Source organism: Pagrus major, chromosome 4, assembly GCF_040436345.1.
Source record: "Pagrus major chromosome 4, Pma_NU_1.0".
Classification (NCBI taxonomy): domain Eukaryota; kingdom Metazoa; phylum Chordata; class Actinopteri; order Spariformes; family Sparidae; genus Pagrus; species Pagrus major.
In genome coordinates, this window is record NC_133218.1 from 22,352,798 (window position 1) to 22,376,518 (window position 23,721).

General features: G+C 39.9%; 1 protein-coding gene across 1 annotated transcript in view; it reads left to right on the forward strand.

Moving 5' to 3' along the window:
- The window catches only part of plekha7b (pleckstrin homology domain containing, family A member 7b), an 81,840-nt gene that overhangs the window by 42,726 nt on the left and 15,393 nt on the right, over positions 1–23,721 (forward strand). Inside the window, exons 5-14 of the mRNA XM_073465234.1 lie at positions 3,350–3,461; positions 5,079–5,183; positions 5,839–5,911; positions 6,360–6,460; positions 12,447–12,625; positions 14,544–14,972; positions 15,172–15,712; positions 18,631–18,714; positions 20,308–20,442; positions 21,363–21,416. Of these exons, the coding sequence (XP_073321335.1) occupies positions 3,350–3,461; positions 5,079–5,183; positions 5,839–5,911; positions 6,360–6,460; positions 12,447–12,625; positions 14,544–14,972; positions 15,172–15,712; positions 18,631–18,714; positions 20,308–20,442; positions 21,363–21,416 (1,813 nt within the window). The remainder of the gene's footprint in view (positions 1–3,349; positions 3,462–5,078; positions 5,184–5,838; positions 5,912–6,359; positions 6,461–12,446; positions 12,626–14,543; positions 14,973–15,171; positions 15,713–18,630; positions 18,715–20,307; positions 20,443–21,362; positions 21,417–23,721) is intronic.

The window sequence follows — 23,721 nt, forward strand, 5'->3', positions numbered from 1 at the left end:
CATGACCTCGCTGTGGATGCGAAATGTCGCTTCTGTTCACTCTCATGATGATGTTATGGACTTCATTCTGCGCACTCTGATATCTGAAAAGGAAGTTGGATTCTTCCATGAATCTCTGACTCAATTCCAAGTCAGGAGAACCTCAGTTTGTTCCCTGGAGAGCTTTATCGGATTGAGGGCAGAGCAGGAAAAAGAGCTTCAGGAGGCCCTTCCCCACGGAGAGGTCGATCTGCCTGGGCTTTGCTGGCCTGAAGGCTCTGACTTTGTTATGGATTATCACACTATGATCAATTCCTCAACTCTCCTCATGTACCCCCCACTGCCTGAAAGGATTAAGAAACGTCAAATGTGCCCTCATTTCCATCAAAGCAAGAGAGGCAGGGAAAGACAGAGCTTAGTGTCTTTCTCCCTTCGACACTTTGTGATGTGAAATATCGCTCCTCTCCACCACATGCCACAACAAATCTCCTGGGGAACCATTCCAATGACAGTGGTGGTAAACAGTATGAAAGCTTCACATAAAACAGCACAGTCCCCTTGATACGACAGAAACATCCTGTAAAAAGGCTGGCTGCAGTCCAGACTGTGAGTGCGCATACTGTAAGTTTTGTTTCACTGTAGTTTCTCTCTTTTTCACGTCGTTCTGCTTTTTTTTTTGCTTTAGTCTCTGACACACATCTCTAGCTTATCTCCTTTTCCTTATCTCCAGCGTAGTGCAGCACACAAAGTAGGAAAAAACAACAGAGTTAGTGCTGCTTTTAACCCGTTTGAGGAACAATGCAGTTAGTGGTTGTCAGAGAGACAGGTCACACATTGTTTCCTATTGTGAGCTCACTCTTGCCGTCAGGAAGAGGCTCTTCTGTAGTGGACAGTTGCATATTAATTATACGAGTTGCGTGGCTGCAGATGAGTTTTCAAAATTAGAAATTACCCTTCCTCATACCTTCTTTTTGGTCTGCGAGAGGGAATATTAGCAAGTTATTATTCAAATAAGCTAGGGCTGAACAGTTTATCAAAATATTATAGATATGAAAGTATTGCCAGTGCAAGTCTACAAGTAATGCAGAAGAGCATCACTGAACTCATACCTTGTTCAACTAGTAACACACTGGAACAAGAAGATGAAGCTACAGGGAGCATCTGATCACCGAAACACGATGACAAAATTGTGGTAAAATGTTATCTGATGCGGCAAATCTCAATTTTAGTCGTTACGTGGAGATGTGAGGTTTAGAGTTTGGCATAAGCAACATGACAGCACTCCAACCTGTCCCAGGTTGTGTTATGGGATGGTTGGGTTTGTGGTTCAATAGCAAGGACAGGCCATATGGCCATCAATAACATTGTTGCTGACCAGTTGCACCTCTTCTTAGTCACAGCTTCCTCATTTTGAAAGGGCTCCTTACAGCAGGAAAATGCTCTATGTAACCATGACATTAACTTTTATTTTTATCTAGTGGTCTGCACAGCCGCCAGATTTAACCCAGGAGAGCACCTTTAAAATGAGGTGTAACAGGAGGTCTGGAGGATTTGTGGATGAACAATCTGCTGGAGCTACATTTTATCACTTAATCAGCTCTGCCTTAAACTCTGAAGGAATGTTTCTGTGACCTTGTATAATCAAATTGATTCTTGCTGTCCCATTACCTATGATGCATCTCCTTATGAGCACATTCCTTTTGGGAAAAAAGTAGATTAAATGGGGCCGTGAATATTACAGAAAAGATACTGCTGGACATCCAATATGGCCACTCAAAAAACCTGAATTTCTAGTGTCATATTCAAAAGTGCAACCCTGACCATTTGATTCAGTCTGTGCCCATTCTACTTAAAGCAGCCATAATGTTTGGGCATATACAGAGACATCAAGCCTCGGGAGGTTTGTCGGTGGTTGTCACAGTAACTATAGCCTAACCGTTGAGCTGCCTTGTTGTCACATTTTTCTATATTTCAGATCAAGACTTTCCTCTGGTTAACCAAATTGTCTCTGAGGAATTCTATGATGCAACACTCTGAAAAGGCTTGATGTAATTTATGGAAAACATTTCTCTTCTCTGACTTTTTATATTTAAAATTGTATTATTATCCTAGTACACTGCCATCTTCTTCTACATTGGTGTTGAAGGATATATCGCATTAATTACCTCAATGTCAACGGAGATAGTCCCATTTGTATCCTGCCTCTGTGTCATTCTCGGCTGAAGGTTGGATCTGTTTACCACCTCATTCCATTAACCTTTAGGAGTTACTCTATTTTAGGTATTACAAAAATAGTTATTGGTACAATGTTGTGTAGCCCCCGCAGTAAGTTGCTCAAAAAAAACAGATCACTTTTCTCATACTGTCCAGTGCTGCAGCACTGTATGACAGGAGCACTGTATTAGCTCCTGTCTCTTTAAGCCCCCCCAAATACCCAGTCTGCTCTGAATGGTCAACTCGCACACACCTGAGCCAGCACTGCTCACTGTATCACTGGTCAGCTCTGTCATGGTTTTAGCTCCCAGTTAGCCTCACTCCTCAGTGAATATAGGCATAAATTATGCAAATGTGTGACCTGGTGATGTAGTGTGATGTCACAAAGTCATGGAATTAAAGGCATTTCAGGAGCAGTGATTTCCATGGGAGAGAGGAGCTCCCGTAACACACAGTTATTTATACATTTAACAGTTCAAGTTGCAAATAGTTACAAACAACAGCCAATTATTCAAAAGTCATCAATCATAGCTAAATTAACCACACTAACAAGCGAAAAAAATATTTATTACTAAATTGAGTTCAATATGGTAATGACACAACAGGGAGGTAAAGCACTGAAGATCTTGGGGCACACAGGTAATAAATAATCCTCAAAATACTATGTTCACTTACTGTTGGACTTTGCAGCATTGCAGGGGTTAAGAAGATTTTCTTATAATTATACCAACAGTGATCCTGACTTTGAAACCCTAGATCAGGAGGAAACAGCCACTACTTTTCTTTGAAGATGTCCAAAGAAGTGTGTGTTTTATCCGTGTTTATGGCTTCAAGACAAGGCTTTGGCTCTTTGTTGTTTGTTTTTGTTATCCGGGTGTGTATAACGTGTGCCCCGGGGTGTGTGTCTGACCAAGTGTCATTGGAGTGCTTGGAACACGAAGCTTCCTCTATTAACACATCCACTGTGAAGCCATTGGCTGTGACAGGTCGCGTGGCGGTGTCAGGAAAGAGTCATATCCTTTGTATGTGAAAGCTCAGCACAGGGCCACGCTCTGTTTCCCACCGTGTCTTTATTTTGTCAGAGGAGGGAAGGAATATCACAATCCAGTGCTTCTCATCCTGTGTCTGTCACGAATCTCCTTCTTCTCAACTGTAGGATAGAAGCCCGTATGTCCAAGTCGGCAGCCAATCAGAGATCCCCCAGCATGGTCACAGAGTCCTCCAAGGCTGTGACCTCAGTGGCAGTAGATGTCACCGCAGGGTCAAAGGTGAGCATCAGTGTTTCTCTTTGCCGAGAGGTCAAAAGTTGATGTAGAGCATGTGTTAGTTAGTTTTGCTATAAGACCTAGAATAGAAAGAATGTATAACAACACCTAAAGAGATAATTAATCCTTAATGTTTTTTCATGTTTTCTTATTGACATAATTGACCAAACATTTCTTTTGAGGGCGGAGAATTGCTTTAGGAGCTCACTTGATAACTGTCAATGCTCATGTTGATTAATTGCTTTAATAAACTCCAGAAGACATTATCTCATTCTGATTAATGGCTTCAACGAGAAGTAATTTATTCATTTTTCCAAATGCACATCCTGTGGGACTGAACAGGGGTGCGGTGTTGTGTTAGACTTGCTGTGTTTTCCACAGCGATCATGGACATTTTTGCTGCAAACATGTTTTGTCAGTGAATGTGGGAGACACCACAGAAGCACAGGACAGTAATACATTTCTGTCTGAATGTGTTAATGCTACCTTGGGGAGCCACAAAAAGACTGTTGAACTTTTCACACAGTCCCACTTTACTTTCACAGTTGCAAAAACAACACACCTTAATACTGGAGTACATTTCAGTGCAACTTAATGTGAGAAACAACTATCCATTTAATGACTTGAATTTTTTAAACTACTGAAACAGTCAATTAGTAGATTTACAATACATACAATTGCTGAGCATTTACAATGCCAAACATTTGCTGGTTCCAGTCCCTCGGATGTGAGTTGTGCTGCTTTTCCTTGTCTTATATGACAGCACACTTAACATCTCTGGGTTGTGAACTGTTGATCTAACAAAACAAACAATATTGAAGATGTTACTACACACACTTGCAGCTTTTGAAGGACATTCTTAACTAATTTCAGACACTTTACGGACCAAATGATTTATCAAATGATTAGGGTAAATGATGGGTAGATTTACAGATACACTTGTGGTGATTGTTTTGTAGGACTGCAGCTAATGATTATTTTTATCATTGATTAATCATTGCTGATCATTTTCACGATAATTCAGTTATTAGTTTAGTCCATAAAATGTCAAATAATTGTGAAAAATCCTCGTCAAATTTTCCTACAGCCCAATATGACGTTTTCATTTGGCTCTTTTGTCCAACTAATAGTCCAAAAAAACCCACATTTTTCATTTATTATCATAAGTTGACACATGAACTGCTGCAGTGCCCTTACACCTGATTATGATTGGATTTTTACAGATAATATGTAGCCTGGAATGACCTTGTCTGAAAATATGCCAGATTATAAATGTATACACACATCCACAGGAATAGACAGCTGGTATTTCCTCTTTTCCTCATGGGTGTTCAAAGAAGGAAGTTCCAGGAAAGAAGGACAATTTATTATTTCAAAAGAATGTTTCTCTCTTCTTTCCAAGAAGGTAATCAGTGGTTCTCAAACTTTTTCTGCCATGCCCCCCTTCAGGGGCCAATTTTTTTTTTCTCAAACCCTCAGTTTGAGAACCACTGGTGTACACTCTACTACTCCCTATTAATCACTCTGTTACCTCAGGTAAGCACAGTAAATTGGCTCACAGTTCTCCTCAGCAAAGCTTCCACATAATGAACTCTTCTGGTTTTTCTTTGCTGTCTGCAGGGCTCCAGAGGTACGGGGAAAGTACACAGTTTTGGCAAGAGGGATCATGCTATTAAGAGAAACCTCAACATCCCAGTGGTGGTGAGAGGGTGGCTCTATAAACAGGTGAGTCTGAAAGAAAAAAGACCCCACCTGTGATGTATCCAGGAGCACATGTGAAAGAGTCACCACTTGTTCAAATCAGTCACAGTAGTCACATTAAGTTTACAGTCCTTGCAGAAAGTGAGATTCTCTATCTGTCTGGAGCAGAGCACGAGTTGGATACACATGACAGTTTACATCATTGTTGTGAGCAGTTAGTGGTTCATTGGGGTTCCCCCTTTCCCTGAATCTGGTCTTTGTCTTTCTAATTCTTTGTAACAGTATCATTTTGTGAAGAACATGATGTTCTGTGAACTATAACATTTACAAAATGAGTGCTCAGACTGCCTTTATTAAACCAGTTTAATCTGGCTCATAATCCTAAAAAGTATAAGACAAAAAGGCACAGAAGAAACCCAGAGTTTGAGACCTACAAAACTGAGTTAAATGAGGCTTCAGCTTTGTGCCAAATCCTGCAAAGAAAAAGATTAAATGAAATGCACTTATTGTTCTAATGATATGCACACACACACACACACACACACACACACACACACACTCACTTCCTCGCTGCTAACGAGTGCTATGTTCCCAAACTACGCTTTTTAATTAAAATGTGTCCCTGCGAGGAGGATTTCTAAATACTCAGTGTTTCGTGTTTTTCCCCCTTCACCTCCAGGACAGCTCTGGAATGCGACTGTGGAAAAGGAAGTGGTTTGTTTTGTCAGACTACTGCTTGTTTTACTACAAAGGTGAGTCTCTGAAAAGTGCACTTGGTCAGAGTTTAATTATGAAATCAGACATACAAACCTTTAGTGATACATTTCTTGATCAATGACAGCCTATAATTAGATGTTTGGCATATCAGTCTCTTACTCTTGCCAGCTTTCTCTTCCTCCTTCTTCTCCCTCCTTATTAACTCGAGTGTCTTATTATGGGATGTAATCTGTGCTTGTGTTTGCCGTAGTATCTACCTCCTCTGCTGCATTAATCACACTGAATAATAGATAAGCCACATGCCACCTCGTGCCACGCGCTGCCACATGGCCTCTTCCAGACAAGAGTAACCCATGAATTATGCCGCACTAATTTTCCTGCTGTTCATAAATCTGCAGTCACTCGTAAACATCATTAAAGATCCTGGCAGAGTTAGAGTTTGTTGTTTTGGATGCCTGTAACAGTACCTGTTTATTTTCACAGACAGCCGAGAGGAGTCGGTGCTCGGCAGCATCCCTCTGCCCAGTTATGTCATTGCACCAGTCGAGCCTGATGACCACATAAACCGCAAATACGCATTCAAGGTAACACTGAAGTGGCATTGAATCAGATCTACATAAGGAGTTGTCATGTCTATGTGTGTATAGCCAGTGAAACGTGTTCATTTATAGTTTTTCTAAGAACAGTCACTGCTACATCAGCATTTGATAGCAATCCTCACATGCTGGGTACCCCTACTGTGGTCCCTGAAACACAGGAAGGCTGGTTGGGTACTCCCTGCTGCCTCCGTTGCATTTTCATTTCTCCTTCATGTTTTTTTCTTTTAATACCATCTGTGATTCACTGTTAGGCTGCGCACTGAACTTCAGTACGTGAGTGCCAACCAACATGTTTCTCTAGCACAGCGCATCAAAAACATTCAAGTATCAAAAAGCTGGAATCAGTTCAATGGTTTTTTTTACTCATTGTTTGATCATATATTTCCTGATTTCCTTTGTATTTATAGATTTTTTTTTTTATTAATGTAGTTAAGGCCACTTAAGGCTGCTTGTATAACAGTATGACAACATAAAAAACTGATGTGTTTGAGTTATTTTATTACATGAACACTCAAAGACAGAGAACAATTTTTGGAGCACCTGACTCTCCTGTATGTATTTTGTTCTTCCTCCCCTATTCTAGCAGTCAGCAACAAGTGCCATAAATCATTTGATTCAGCAGGACCTTAAGTTTCAGTCTGGCTATTTAAAATCCCAATTTTACATTTGCTTTGACAAAGAATGGATAAACTTAACAGAATTTTTAAATGAATTAAACCAATGAAAATTTGGTGTTTGTTTTTTTACTGTGAACTCAGACAGAACCTCAGGAAGTTTAGTTTTTTCCTTAAAGAAATGTACTTGGATGGTTTAGACTTCCATTTGAAATTGTGCCTACATTGTGAAAAAACAGTTGTCTATATTTCATTTACTGACCATGTAGATGTGTCCAAAAAAAGGTTAAGAGTAAATAGAAAGGTTATCAAATCATAACAGAGGATACTGAAGCAAGGGTGATTTTTTTTTCAGAGAAGTATACAGTATTATCCATTGAACATGGAGAACCGTTGGTCCAGAGGAAAAAACTATTTGGGTTTCCTTGACAAATCAATACTGCAGAATGTGCTGCTAGAATCACTTTCACTACAGAGACCCTGAATGACCAAACAAGACATGTGTGATACCACTGAAAAGCTGAGAAACCTTTTACATTGTTTCTAAAGCATATGGATGGGATTAGCTATTAAAAAGTTATTCAATATTTTAGAACAATAGCTATTTGTGGCTGGCAGCAGCAGTCTATGTCTTGGGGGGTTAACAGAAAAAAAAGGTTTTGAATTTGAAAAACAAATTCACAAAATAAGATAGGGATAAATGTACTGTTTTGCACTGATACTGAACTCACGTTCACATTGTTGTTAGAGAAAGAGTTTGCATGAAACTGCAATGTAAAGAAAGGCAAATTAAATCAAACACATCCTGTTGCAACTTTTTGCTGCTTGATACAAAAGAAAAACTTGCAAGGTTCTCATTTTCCATGACTAATCTATAAGGGAAGTCTGTCTGATATGAGATCATTTATTCTGATTGAGTTCTTGGATACATGGGAGTTAGTTGCTTGTGAGTGACATGCAGGCTCTGCATGCACAGCAAACATTCATTGATCATTCTTGATCAATTCATCAACCAAAAGCAGGGCCTACTTTGGTTGTTTGAACAAATGCACTGGGGTACAAAATCACCCCTCTCATTCAAGAATGATTAATTATTTCCAAATAGAGCTATCCAAGTTGTTTAGTGAAAATTCCTGTATTTCTTCATATCGTAATGTATATCACAGATAACCAAAATATCACAATGTCACTTTTTTCCAATATTGTGCAGCCCTAACACAAACCCTGTAGTTGATGTTACAGGGTGGCTGCAGCACAACCCTTCTGGTACAATTACTAAAGAGTCGATGACGTGTGCATATCTGCTCTTCAGGTGAAGCAGACTTGTGCCTGCTCTGATTTTATTCACTTATTGTGAGCAGTGGCTGTGTTTCAGTATCCCCACCATTGTACTGGAGAGGCTGCAGCAGGGCAGTCTTCAGTATAGTCTCCACAGTGTAAAAGCTTTGTTCTTTTACTGAAATCTGAATGGCATAAAACTTGCTTGTAGTACTGCACCTAATATAGCCAGCCCACATTTTGGTAATAGTGTCATTCATATCTGGAAGTGCGACAGAAGCTTTTCTTGCATGCGGCAAAAAGTCTTTTTCTCTCTTTCTTCTGTGAATTCTGCCAGAGGACAGCAAAGGGATTCATGTCTTTTGGTTACAGCAGGAGTGTTAACATTACCCAGCTCCTCCTTTGTGGAAACACAGAGCTTGTTGCAAAGAACAATAGTGCCTGAATGTTTGATGCACCACTGCAGCTTCAGGGCATTCTGCTGCAATCCGTTCAGCTCCTTTGTACTTTGGCTTTTGTTCTTGTATTCTGTGTGTGAGTGTGTGAGCATGACTGTGTGTTCTTGTGTGGTACATATCTTTTTTAAGATCATATTACATACAATGGATTTGTTTGATAATTGCGCTGTGGGGGATATTAATTATACATTCAGCCTATTCACCGTCTCCTCCCACCACTTGCAGGGGAGTGTGTGTGAGGTTAGAGGAAATGAGCCAGGGCTCTGCTGTACCTCCCCATATTTAAGAGATCTCTATTCCCCTCGGCTCTCCCTGAGCCATCATGCATTAAAGAGCAGAGGATTCATTACGCGTATCTGAGGTGCTTTGGAAAATTTCTGTTACTGCTAAGTAAGCTTGACAACAGCTCATCCGGTGTTTGATGTTGTTCGACAATGAGATGTGTCAGAATTACTTGTACAAAGAATTACAGACTACAGTTACTATGATAAAGGACTAGAGATGGTGACACTTGAATTATTCTTCAAACCAATTGAATTAGCACTTAATGGAAATATAAGAAAACATATTGTGTAAGTTGGTACAGTGCTTATCTGAAATATTCATACTGTGTCGTGAGGCCATGATTGTGTGTCTGATTGTAAGGAATCGAAACACTTTTGATGCTCTCATTCTTGCTTCTGTGATGACTGCCACACGACCACAGCTGGATCCATTTCTGTCCTCTCTTATTGAGTCAGCACTGATCTGCTGTAACTTCCTGTTTTCTGTTCACTTATTTTGGCTCATCTCACTGTGTTTCTCTCATTCCCTGTTGGTCAATTGCCTCCCATTGTGACCCGGTGTGTGTGCGCGGGCGGAGTGAGTACTGTTCTCTGCGGGGCGGCCATCCTGAATCACACTGGCTTCCTGTCTTGCATGAATAGGTATTTGATTTCACTTGAGCCTCATCAGTGGACCGCCATACTCAGCTCATTTTGTTTCATATCATGCTAGTAGCTGCTGGATGCACATTTTCTAGATGTGCATCGAAGTCTCATCGTGTACAGGCATGACTCCAGTCACCTTTAGACAATGCCAGAATCACTGGGGTGCCATTAGGTTTAGTAAACAACTTCACTGTGAACTTTTTGGGGGGGAATTCACACATTTGTTTCAGTACTGTCCTCCAGTAAATTGGATTTTAAATGAAACAGAAAATTGCACATTCAGTGCATCATTCTTCTTATAGTTTCCAATTCTTGGACAGTGACAGAGCACAACGGTTACTCATTTGATCAATCTCACAAATGTATACGCTCAGTGGCTCTGGTATTTGTCTTGTCAGGCTCCATATCACTTATCACATCCTCATTATGATTGGAGTGGTGGGACGACAGGGTTTCCCACTCTTCTCTGATTTCATTGCATTTCTTTGGATGTTTGTTGCCATCAGCAATTTGCCCCCTGCTGTACTTAAAATACTTGTACAATAGAAACTACAATATAAGCTATGAACTCGTTTCTCTACGTCAGGTCCCTTGTTGGGTTTATGGCGGATTGTTTGGCTTCTCACATATTTTCACATAAAGATTAAATGATTTTGGTTACACTTAATAGTAGGGTGCTTATATTAAAGGAGACCTATTAAGCTTTTTCATTTTTTCCTTTCCTTCAGTGTTTTATATAGGTTCTTGTGCATGTAGTTAATTAGAGGCTCCTGAAACGCTTCGTCAGTAGTCCCGCCTTTAATTTCATGACTTTGTGACATCACACTATGTCACCATGCCATACATTTGCATAATTTATGCCTGGCGGCTAGTTTGAAACCTTTAGCACAGCTGCTCTGTTGATGTTAGCAGTGCTGGCTCAGGCATGTGTGAGATGACCAATCAGAGGAGACCGGGTATTCAGGAGGTGGGGCCTTAAAGAGACAGGAGCTAAAACAGTGTCTCAGATAGAGGGGGAATACAGTGCAGCAGCACTGGACAATATGAGAAAACTGACTCATGGCTCAATGCCTAAGCTCGTGACTTAGGCATTAAAGCATGCAAACCTCTTCTAGTCGCAACAAACTAAAATAAAATTATGAACCTGAATGAGCATAATATGTCTCCTTTAGCTATCAGCTAATTGCCTCATGACCATATTTTACTTTACATATTTTACTACTAGGCTACTAAAATTTTGAACCTGCCAGTAAGCTAGTGAAGTCGGCTTTTTTTAATTAACAGACTAATTAAAAGGCAGAGCTTCCTTTACAGTTAGGTCATCTTTGCACTAAGTACTGTATACATGTTTATTTTTATTCATTTATTTTGATTTTGTTCACTTTATTTCTCAGAGATATTAATGAACATTACTGTAAGTATGCCAGATTCAGCTAAGAGGCTAGTTTTCAGTAGTCCATGGTCAGGTGTAAAGTAGGCAACCTAAAATTAAGATAAAGGTTTTAAAAAACAATCATCATGTAAGGCATGTCAATTACAGTAAAGTCAGGACAAAGACATGGGCGGCAGTTAAAGCAGAGCAAATTACAAGCAGACAACAAAGCAAACACCAGCAAGCACACATGACATGTAAGTTACAGAGGTTACAGCAAAAACAGACATAAGCAAGGGCAGATCATAAGAGCAAAGACAACCATAAGCAGAGAGTGATTTCAGAAACAGGACAACAACAGTAACTATTACATTGTTCTGTTTGTGAGGATACATATGATAAAAAAGGACTGTATCCTCATAAATAATAAATGACCCTTTTTCTGTCACTGCGGATATATGTTTGCAGATTGTGTGTGTTGTTTTAGCTGCATGTTGGGGTATAGGACTCAGTGAAGATTGCAGACTTCCCACTACATGTGCAGTATATTGCAGTTAAGTCTTGTGGCGTAAATGCTCCTGTTGTATTGTCAGCAGTTATTCATGAATTTTGTTATTGTGAAGTGACAATTAACGTGAGACAAAAAAACATTACTTACTAATCATTTGCACACTTTTACTGCATATATAGTCAATAAGGACAACATGTTTTGCAGATTTAAATTGAGACCGTACTCTATATGATTGTGAAGGAAGAAGAAAATAATATTTGGGAAGAAACAATAGGAAATGAAATACTCATTAGCTATAAAACTGTGCAAAGGACAGATCTATAACCACCGCATAGAAATAACAGAAGGCAAGATAATGTGTGTTGTGTGTGTGTTTATCCTGACTTAAGTAGTAACAGATGCCCATAATAGCCTTTTCGTTGCTACTCTATGGTTGTTTGCTGCTGTTGCTGTCTAATTATGTGTGCTACAGGGATTTTATATTTTTTTGCATAAGCTTTTCTTGAAAAGCAATTGGAAAATATAACCTGTGAAATGTTTTGTTTTTTTTTGTGTGGCCAGAAACAGCTCAATGTTCACATTGTTCCTGCTGCAGCACTTTGCTCCCACCCTGTCCTTTTTTTTTTGCAGTATTGCTGCAAACTTTGTCCTCACTTAGGTGACAGCTGTCAGTCTCAGTAAACATGAAAGCAAAGTTTTCCACTCATCAGCCTCCCTGGCAGCTTTTTCCTGTCTTCAGTAAGAAGTTCTCATATCCATCCTCTCTCTTTCTCCCCCCTGATCTGTCTCTCTCTCTCTCTCTTTGATAGGCGAGCCATACAGGAATGCGCTCCTACATTTACAATAAGAACTCTGTGATTGGCTCGCAGGCAGAACACTGCGGGATGCGGACATATTTCTTCAGCGCGGACACACAGGAGGACATGAATGGCTGGATCCGGGCCATGAACCAGGCTGCGCTGATGCAGCAGAGTCACACCATAAAGAGGTTGGTCTCGCTCTACAGAGTAGGATTCACTTCTCCCATTGGCTGATTTTCATCTCCCCTTTCATTAAGGCCAGCAGTCTCTGTGAACTGAATATGTCCTGAGAAATTATTATAAAGGGAACCTGGGTGTCTACCAAATAGTACTCCTTAGTCATCAGTTGACTAGTCCATAATGTGTTGAGGTTCTAATGTATTAATCACAGTCTAAGTTTCATAACTGAAATTCACTCTTTTTCTCACCTACATGGGCTTTAGTTTATCAGCATGAGCAGTTTTTCACAGCAGGTCCAACCCTGTCCGTCTGTTCTGGGGCACTGAGATGTCTGCAGTTTCTCTCTCTCTCTCTCTCTCTCTCTCTCCCTGTCTCTGTGTGTGTGTGTGTGTGTGTGTGTGTGTGTGTGTGTGTGTGTGTGTGTGTGTTTGTGTGTGTGTGTGTGTGTGTGTGTGCGCACATGCATGCGTGTAAAATGCACCTGGGTCTGGTATAGATGAGGCTTAAGAGATGTTCTACTGTAGAATGTGTTTTTATAACACTTATCACGTTGCACAAAGCAGATCTGAATGTTTAATCTTTTAAAATATTCATGGCTGTGTATCTGCAATACATTCTGTTACTATTGTTTCTGTGGTAAATGCATTACAAGCTGCATTAGGACAACTGAGATTTGTCAAACGTGCTGCAGGGTTTGAATGGCCTGTGCAATAGTGCCACCTAGAGGCCAATGTGAGTCAGCACTCCTCATTTTTGTATTTAGGAAAGCACTCTGTTCCACATGGCAATCTTAGTTTATTGAAGTTTATATTAAATGCTTTGCACTAATGAAGAAATAATAAATAATATCACTTCATTATCCACCCCTTTGTGAGGTTAGTACTTGCCATTTAGCATGAGACCATGTAGTAATAATAATAATAATAATAATAATAATAATAATAATAATAATAATAATAATAATAATAATAAGGATAATGATAATAATAAACTTTTTTATGTAGCACTGCTTCACAAAACTGAAAAAACACAATACAATTACACGATTAAATGCAGGAGGAAATTAGGAAATTAAAACATTACAAAAACATATAAAAACTAATAAAGACATTAAAAATCCACGAAAAAAACAAATGAATAAGAGCATAAGCAAGTAAATACACAAATTAAAAGCCATTTTTATAAAATTCAGTTTTTAAAGTTCACTGAGGTAGCTTGACTGATTCTCAAAGGAAGGTTACGGCACAGATGTGGAGCCCTTACGGCAAAAGCCCAATCACCTCTACCTGCATGTAACATAAAGCTCAGTACTAAAATACACCTTTAATCACTGTGCCCACCTTCATGTTTTACCTCTCATTAATTATTTCTACAGAAACAAGGAACCTCTAAGTGTATGCAGTTTGAAAATGAGACATTTTAAATCATGTCTTATTTCCTGAATTGGGAAAAGACTTTAACCCCAAGCTGTTTTATGAAGACGAAGTGAGTCATTTTTGTTCCCAGGGATTCACTTTGCATGCATTCTCCAGCATTCTCCGTCTTTACTCTCTATTGAAAAAAAGAGATGAAAAGTTAATGAATTACTCCCTTTGGTCTCCGATCTTTTCCAGGAGAAACTCAGCAAAAGCAAATTACCTTTAAGGTCACAAAAGGTTAATTTGAGAGTCCATTGTTTTTTTTATCCACTGCTTAATGCTGTGTAATCCCTTGTTTAAAGAATAGTGCTGCACTCCATCATAATATACAATGAAGAGTGGAATTAGATGACGTTTGAATAACTGGATGAGTGTAGCTGTGTGTAATGGATGAAAAATGAAGCACTTTAACACTTCAGTGCATACTCTACAAAGCAATTTGTTTTAGTCGTTCACAGGCAGAATAACTTTTGCTGATACATTTAATCATCCTGTCTCTTTTTCACAGAGAGGTGGAGAAGCCAAAGAAGGCTGTACAGCAGGCAGTCCCACAGACCAACCATGTCCACATCAACCAGAGCTCACCTCAGCCAGAAAGCCTTCGCAGGACGGACAGAGAAGAACCTCCAGATAAAAGTATTCAGCTGGCTCATGGAGATGAGTTGAGGTACGGATTAGAGATCCAAGCAAGGCCCAGCCAGTCGGCCACAGAGGAGAGAGCAGAGAGACTGTCTCCAGACTCTGTCGATGGTGCCGTCCACAAGAACGGACAGCAAACTGTCATCCAAGTGACTCTGCCACCGGAACAGAACGGCAATCTTGTGTATCAGAGGGGTTTTGGGTCGCGGCCGGACCCTGAGAAACATGTGCAGAGGAAGAACACACTGGCTCAGGTGGAGCAGTGGGTCAAAGTTCATAAAAGTGACCCATCAAAGAGGTCAGTTTGACTTTATACAGTCAGTTTGAATTGACCAAAGTCTCTCTATAACAGCAGCATGAATGATAGTGAAAAAAACTTGAGTAAATGCTGCCCTCTAGTGGCTAACATGAAGACTGACAGAGAATAGAGAAATAATCCTCATTGTGAACAGATGATATGAAATTCTTTGAAATACTTCTGTGTTTTTCTCTCTCAGTGTTCCCTCGGCTGATTATAACCTCCCTCGGCGGACTCCCCCCTTAAAGCCCAAAGCCAGCACAGCCGATGCCACCTATCAGTCGCTGCCAAAGTCTCCCCGTCTCCCGTCTGGCAGCAACTCCCCTCCAGCAACATGCAACCTGCCCAGTGACTACAAGTACGCCCATGACCGTCTCAGCCACTTCCGCATGTCCACCGATGAGCGCATGGCCACCAAGGAGGGAATGGTGTGGCAGCTGTACGAGTGGCAGCAGCGGCAGCAGTTCCGTCACGGCAGCCCCACCGCTCCTATCTACACCGGGCCCAACTTCACAGACTCTTCATCTTTCAGAGTTACTGTAGAGATGCCACGGTCCATCTCTGTCCCTCCGTCGCCGTGTGAAGTCCCACCATCAGTCCCCTCCTCCTTCAAACCCCTGTCTCCACGCAGGCCACACACTCCTTCAGACAGACGCACAGTTAGGCCCCTCGATGAAGTCGTAACCGGGGACAGCACAAGGTCCAGCTCCCCCGGCCATATTTGTGCCCAACTCTCTCAGGTAGGATACACATTCAGGAAGCAGGAGGCATCTTTGATATTTTTCTGCTCTAGACGGACAACAATTTACTTTTCCCCTGCAATATGAAATATAAAACTGATTTTAAAATTGTTTTTATTTCCCAATCAACCTTTGAAATAAAGAGTATTACATGTAGTTCTAAATACTCAAAGATATTGTTATATATCGATCTCTTTGATATTTCATGTCAGCTCCAGATGTTAATTAAGTATATACTGTACCCAAGATTAGCACACAGTCTAATCTAGGAATAATTTCTTTATGTAGAGCAATGAGTCAACATTCTCATTATAAAACTATAAATAAAAAGCTGATGTAAGTGTACTGATTAACTTGATCATACATTTTATTCTATCAATATCAACAAATGCCACAAAAAGACCAAAACCAACAAGGAATTTATGCTACTAACACGTATGGGCCATGTATTTACAAGCTGATGCAGCGTATACCTCCATGCCATAGAACATTAGCATCATAAAATAATTTTATTATTTTATAACACATAAAAGAGTAATACCACTCTTCTAGCTGACATATTCATTGCTTAAGGTGAACATTGTCAATATAGTTTATTTCATTTAGCAGTGTAAACATGTAACGTCAAGTTAACCTAAAAAAATAAAAAAATAATAATAAAAAGTTTTATTAATATCTAGCCGTTGTAAAATTGGGGAAGTTTCAAAGGCCACAAATCATTTCTGGACCTTCACAGCAGAAAAAGCATTACAGCAACAACCGCAGTAAATGGGGACTTGTGTTAAAAAACTACTGAAAAAAAAGAGCTCTATAAAACTCATCTGCTGTAATCCAAGTCTACAGAAACCCTGAGATGCCAAATTGATGGATTGGTTATTACATTTTAGACCCTTTTTAGGGCTGAAATCTTCACTGTAGCTGTTAAGCTCCAGGGTGAAGAAGGTGTGCAAGCTCCACAGGGTGTCAACGGTATAAATTAGGTTTAATTAATTTTTTAAAAAAATTTAAATTTAGGTTTTAAAACAAGTCCCCCCCAAGTACTTCAACTGTTTAGTATAATGCTGCAAAGCTGTTTAGCTGTCAAGCTTCAGAGGTTTTTTTGTGGACTATGAAACTTCACTGACTTTCCGGATCCCCCAATATGAGGATTGGATTAAATAAAATAGATTTTAGTTGTAGACCGTTGGTTGGACAAAAGTAATATCACTTTTGGTCCTGGAAAATTGTAATGAGCATTTTTCACAAATTTTTTACATTCAATAGGCAAAATAATTGATTAATTAGGCTTATACTTTGCAGATCAATGTTTCCTGGATGTTCTCAAACTGGCAAAGAGTAGTGTTGATTGGGGAGGGGCAGCAGTAGGTTTGCTCCCAGTGTGGTATCAGGCTGCTATTACACTCATAGTAAGACTGGTTGAAGTGTATTATCCTACCCCAAAGATGGAGTCCTTTTGCTCAACATGTGCTGTGTACAGGATAAACGGCTATAGATGATAGATGGATGTTTGTCTCACCCCAAAGTAACTGTCAGCAGCCTGTCATTGGCATGGGACTGAATTGAAATACGATAATTCACATGCAGAAAGCCAAATGACAACAGTCTCATTCTCACGGTAACTCTGGATAGAGAGGTATCTATTGACTTGTGGGATGTTGTGTGAGCTCACAAGGATACCATGGGAAGATTAGCAGGAGGAGCATGAGAAGGCTCCGAACTTTGATGCTCATGTGAATCGCTCACAGATTCACACAGTCCACACCCAGGCCCCACTCCACAGGTGGTGTGAGCATGTGCGAGTGAAAGTTTGCTACTCCGCCGTTCCCCAAACCGTCAGACAGCACCGCCACCGCCACAGGAGACGGAGCGAGGGGCCGTCCTGTCATCCACACCCTGCGCTGTCTGCCTACCACACCCTCCACATGTGAAAAGATCTCCCTCCAAACCGTCACCACATTTGCCAATACACACAAGCCTCACGACCAACCCGTTGGCCTTACACAAGTAAACAAAGTGTTGCAGATGCTCTGTTTCCTCCATCATTCACCCGAGTGTCAAGACACTAATTATAACCATAAAATAGAATGACGCACAATTATGGAGAGCCCTTTAGAAGAAGATAAATTTTAACAAAGGGAGCCACAGTGACTGTGCAAGAGGGAGCAATGGTTATGGGAACTAAATTTAGTCTGTAATGAACTTTTTGGTGCACCCAGCATCTTTGAGGTTGATGGTGCTCTCTGGCTGGAGTGCGCTTTAGTAATAGCGCTCTGTATACCTCTGTGGAATATCATTAAGAAGTATATTTTATTAGCAGCTAATCCAATTTGCCCAGGGCTCCTCAGCACCCTATAAACATCGCTTCTCTATCTCAAACATCAGCAGCGGTCTCTTTCTTCTGATCTCGCATTTAAATAAAAAACCTATTATACAGCAAAAAAATAGTGGCATGGGAATCTCAAAGGGAATGGCTTACAGTGCTTCTCTTGCTGGTAGCAAACAAATGTTATTTTAAGAAAGCAGGTTTGGTTTAATTTATGTGTAGTTAATTAAATCTCTTGTTGTTTGTGTCCTTTTAAGGTTCAGTAGTGGGCCCGTTTTTTCGCTAATTCTGTGTGTTAAGCAAAAACGTCAAATTTTCCAGGCCCTGTAGCGTGTAAAACTCAGGGCACACCTTGTTTCGAAAAGAGTAGGAGTGATGAAAGGGAGAAAAGGATAGATGAGAAAATAAATCTGCTGTGTAGTCAAGTTTGTTTGTAGACTTGGAGGCAATGGTTTAACTTTGATTCAGTGTGATAGAGTGGTCTATCCCTCCCTTTCAACACTCTATTGAAGATTACTTAGTGAATTAGACATTCTGTTTGATTTGACTCTATTAGATCTGTAATAACAAGTTGATGAATTTTGTTTCTCCACAGACTTCCCAAATAGAGAGAAGGTCCATGCCAGCCATGGGCTACATCACACACACTGTCAGCGCACCCAGCTTGCATGGCAAAACGGTATGATGCTCTTTATTACATTCACTACTTAACTTGATTTTATTGCAACCCAGATTCCAAAAAAGTTGTGATGCTGTGTAAAACATAAATTAAACATTTTTTGACGTATACTTAATTGAAAACAGTACAAAGACAATATATCTAATCCTTTACTTCAATAACTTCATTGATTTTTGATTGAATTTGATGCCAGCAACACGTTTCAAACAAGTTAGGATGGGCAACAAAAGACTGGGAAAGTTTTTAAATGCTCAAAAAACACCTCTTTGGAACAGGTTCATCTGTAACAGGTGATAGTATCATGATCGGGTATGAAAGGGGCATCCTCGACAGGTTCAGTTCATGGGGTGAGGTTCACCGCTTTGTGAAACACATGATTGGATTAAGGATATCAATTCGTAAAACCATTGTTGATAAACACAGTTCGGTTGCAAGTGATTGCCTTCTGTTTTTATTTACATTTTCCACAGCGTCCCACTTTTTTTGGAATGGGGTCGTAACAAAGATATCTGTCATGTATTATAAATATAGTTTTCCACTCAAAAAATAATTGTATTATACGTACTATGTATTATACATAAAAGTAATCCATATGTAATGCATTACTTTTATGTATAATACTTGAAAAATTGCATTCACTTAATTTAAGCATACTGAGTTTTTTAATTTATTCACATCGACACAACATGATAGAAATACTTCACATTAAATACAGAGAAGAACTGACATTTTATATGTAATTGTAATATATAAAGTCAGTGTTTTAGGGAAATTACTTTTTTGAATAAGTCTGTCGATCCAGTTATGAACAACTAGACCTGATTGAGCTGACTGATTTTGTGAATAAAGCTGGGCTAATTTTAAGCCATTATGATTCGGGATGCACTGATTTATCGGCTGATATTCGCCTTGTTGACTGCTATCGGCACATAACATCCCTGCCATGATTTGTAAGGTTCTGAAAAAGTACAAAACATTTTTTATCATTGAGTAGGTTGTTGTATTGCGGACTAAAAATGCTTTAGAAGCAGTTTTTTTTTTTCAGAAAAAAAATCATCTTTAATATGAAAGAAGGTTAAATTAAAGGTTCCTTCATAAATTTGGAATGATAATTTCAAAGATAGTGTAATGAAGGGCTCAATGACTTAAAACAGTTTAGTTAGTCTTTTTTTTTAAAGATTTTTTTCTTTTCCTGCCCCAAAAGGTGGAATAGATAACAACAAAAATCAGATATACAACCACAAAAAAACATTGGCATCAGCTGTTGGTAAAATTGTTACTAGTTTCGGCCAAGAATTTCAAAATCGGTGCATCCCTAATTCTGATAATTGTTTCAGTGTTTTCAGTTCTGATAACCCTTATCTTCAGACAGTCTGTGATAGAACAATAAGCCATCCTCCCAGGCTACATATTGCAGCTCTAGCTTTTACATTTTAAGTTATACTTAGCACATTGATGAAGCAGAAGGATACTGGCCTCCCAGCCGCTTGGCTCTCCCAGCTAATGTACTGCCCATATGGTTCTCAAGTATTTTCTCTCATCCCTCTGCCCTTTCACTGGCCTCCGGCCACCTAAACCCGGGCTCGGCTTCAGCCAGAGGAGCTGACTCTGCTCCTCATTCAGCTTCGGAGGCACCAGGCCAAGATGGCTGGTGTGCATAGCCCCGGCGATGCGTTCGCTCACTTGCAGCACCACCAGCACAACGGCCTTCTAGGCCCCAGCATGCAGGTCAGGGGCCCCCGTTCTTCCCTAACTTCCTCTACAGCACACTGCAACCCCTGCCAGTGCATTGTGGTCCCCCTCTCCCTCAGCCAATCCCATACATTAATTCCCTGTCATTCATAAGACTGTGTGGTCTGTTGACATTGCTTGGTTGCCTTGTTTGTTCAACCATTTTGGCTTGTGCTGTGCTGCACTTCAGACTGTCCAGACTGCCTTTAAGCTTTACCGTAGTGTGTTTTTAGTCAGTGTCAGTGTCATCCACCTCGTTCAAAACTTTAAAAACCTTCCAGAGTTTTGTGTTATTCTATTTGTAAAAAGTAATATGCCATCTTTGAAGCATGTTGCTTGTGTCTGCACTTTATACGTTTCCTTTGTTTTATAGATGCATAACCCTGCACAGCCACAAAAAGAATATGTGATAATTATAACACATTTCTATGTGTGTGTGTGTGCGTGCTCTGATACATCTTTGCTCTTGATGTTTTCATTCTGAAGCAGCCATCAGGCCACAGTCTGAGCCTGTTCACAAACAGTGCATTGCTGTAAGACAAGCACACCACAATGAAGCTGCAACAGTGCTCTGTAATGACAACTCCACCCAGTTTCTAACATCCAACCATTCTCTGGCCATCCTCCATGCGTACACTCACTTTGACCACATGTCATGCACGAGACCTATGTTGCTCAGTCGTGTATGAGGTCAAACATGAGACATTAAACCAGTTCAAAAATGATACCATTACTTAATTGCAGTTTGGCTTCACTAGCTGTGGATAAAAATACAGAGGTAGAAGTAAACTGTAATTGAGACAGAGTTAATTAAAGTTCTGTTTGCGGAAAATAAAAGACTTAGGACTCATCTGGTCACCCATTATCCTTTTGCAGCTTCATTTCAAATGATTTATCTCTCCACTGCTCATTTAAAGGCTGATGATACTTACATACAACTGAAGAAGGACCTGGAGTATCTAGATCTGAAGGTGGGCCCCAACAAAGTAAATGCCACTTTATCCTTTTCATCCTCTTCTCCATCTCCCTTCTGTGGACTGCAATCTTGTTCTCCTGCTGCTGCCTCCAACATCTGCCTCCCTGTTTCCCCCTTTATCCTGTCTGTCCTCTGTTCTGTGCTCTGCTTTTTCTACTGTCTCCTTATGAATGAATTAACATGTCTTTTAACTGCCTTCCTATTATGTAAATTATACATTTGAAAAAAAGAAGCAATTTTGCATTAATAGTCTTGGTGAATCCAACAGATGGTCCAATGTGAATGACATAGAGTGACACAAATATCTGGCTTCTTGTACTTAAACTGAAGTCCTGATGTTCAGTTTGTCCATTGAATGATAGGACTGTACTTTCACATGCAGTAACACATGTAGTCTTTATAAACACATGGTTGGATTTCTAAACTCCTTGTGTCATGTGACCTCCAATTCCTTTGTGAGTGCTAGAAATAGTATCATTGCAAATGCCTATTACAGCTGTTTTTAAGCAGTCTGTTTCATTTAGCCAGCTACTGGCACATATTCCATTTACACCTGTGCAAAGCATTTGATCCTAATTTGTATGTATAACACCACAACGAATTAATCAGAAATCTGGGTTGTGTTTTGGAATCGAGGGAGGTCATCTAACGATGTACTGTAACTCCTCTCCATTTCCTTCGTTTCAAAACAGATCCAAAGTATTGACCCGATGATCGTTTCAGTACACAATGTGTTTGAAAACTCCACTCCGAGTTTTGGGTACTTTTGGAATGTAAGGATGGTGTGCATACAAAGTGAAAACAGACCATTTTCACTGCTTTTCAAAAAGGAATGTGATGCATCCCTGGAACCTATGCAGGATTTTGCACATGGATACCTTGATCCGATCATTCACTGTGCGCTATGAGATTTGAGATGATGGAAAGGAAGTAGTTATGCCAGAGGGCTTCCTTGCATGCTGTTAAGCATTTCTGAATGCTTTGAATGTTTGTCATGATATCTTCACTTTGCTTTTGTTTTGCCTGTTAGAGCATAAGGGATGACCCAATGGTGCTCTTTAAGAAATAGACTGGCAATGTGATATGGCCGTGACAATTTTAGGGCCTCTAGTTTCATTGTGGTAACTGGCAGAAACTGACAATAACATGAGCTGTGTTCACCTTGGTCTTAAAAGAGTACTTCAGAAACTTAGTAGTCTTTAAGAGAGGTCTTCAATAAAAACGTCATCGTCATTGGGCTGCTGTGCAGCACAACAGAGCTAGAGCCCAACATTCACCTTTAATTCAATTAAGCCTAATCCAATATCAAATAAAACATATGGACATGGACATAACAAGTCCACTAGCTCCAGATTTTTATTTGGATCTGCATCAAATTGTACTCACGCATAGATACCAGCCACCTAAATAGGCCTGATTTTTTTCATCAAGTTCCGTGCTTTATTCCCTGAGAAATTCACGAAAATGGCGGAAAAACGCCCCATCTCGCAATGTTAAAGAAAGTGAGACCAAATTGCTGGATTCGTCCCGGATCTGCACCAAAATGCAATGGGGTCTATTCTGGGCCAAGACCCAATCATAACCTCCTTGGCGCTAGTAACTAAGATGGCACTCCCTGCTATCAAAAAAAGAAACAATGTAAAAAGAGCAATATTAAAACAAATGAAAAATGAAAAATGTAAAAATATAAAATAAGGTAGATGAAAATATGAAAATAAGGTTTATAAAATAGTAAAAAATAAATATATATTATTGAATTATATTGCATTAATTTGGTAAACATCCACATCTTTCAAAAATCAATGTCTTAAGTCTGTAACACAGGCTTTTCTTTTAAAAACATGTTGTTTCCAAGCCCAAGCTAAGATATCCTGGTGATTACTATTTTCCCAGACTTGACAAAGCTCCCTCTAGAACCACAGAATACATTATAAAACTGTTCTCACAGGCTGTGTAGTGCTTCACATGACTGGTAATTGACTTTGACATGTAAAGTAGGTAGAATGCCCCTTTAACTGAGCCTTCCTTCTTTGCACTGGTCCATACCGCCGTGTTGGGTGTGGTGATCCTTATGTGGGTGTTTTATGCATATTCCACCCACACTTTTCAGCTTCATGCATTACTGACTGTGACGGAGGACTGGAAGACAAATCTTCACCCCGTTATCTGGAGAAGTCCCTGTATCATTATACTGATACCTCTATCTACCACGGAAAAGTATGCTGCTGAATAGTGCTGTTATAAATGACCAAAAACCAAGAATAAAAGAACAAGGTATATTAATCTCAGATATTTTCTGA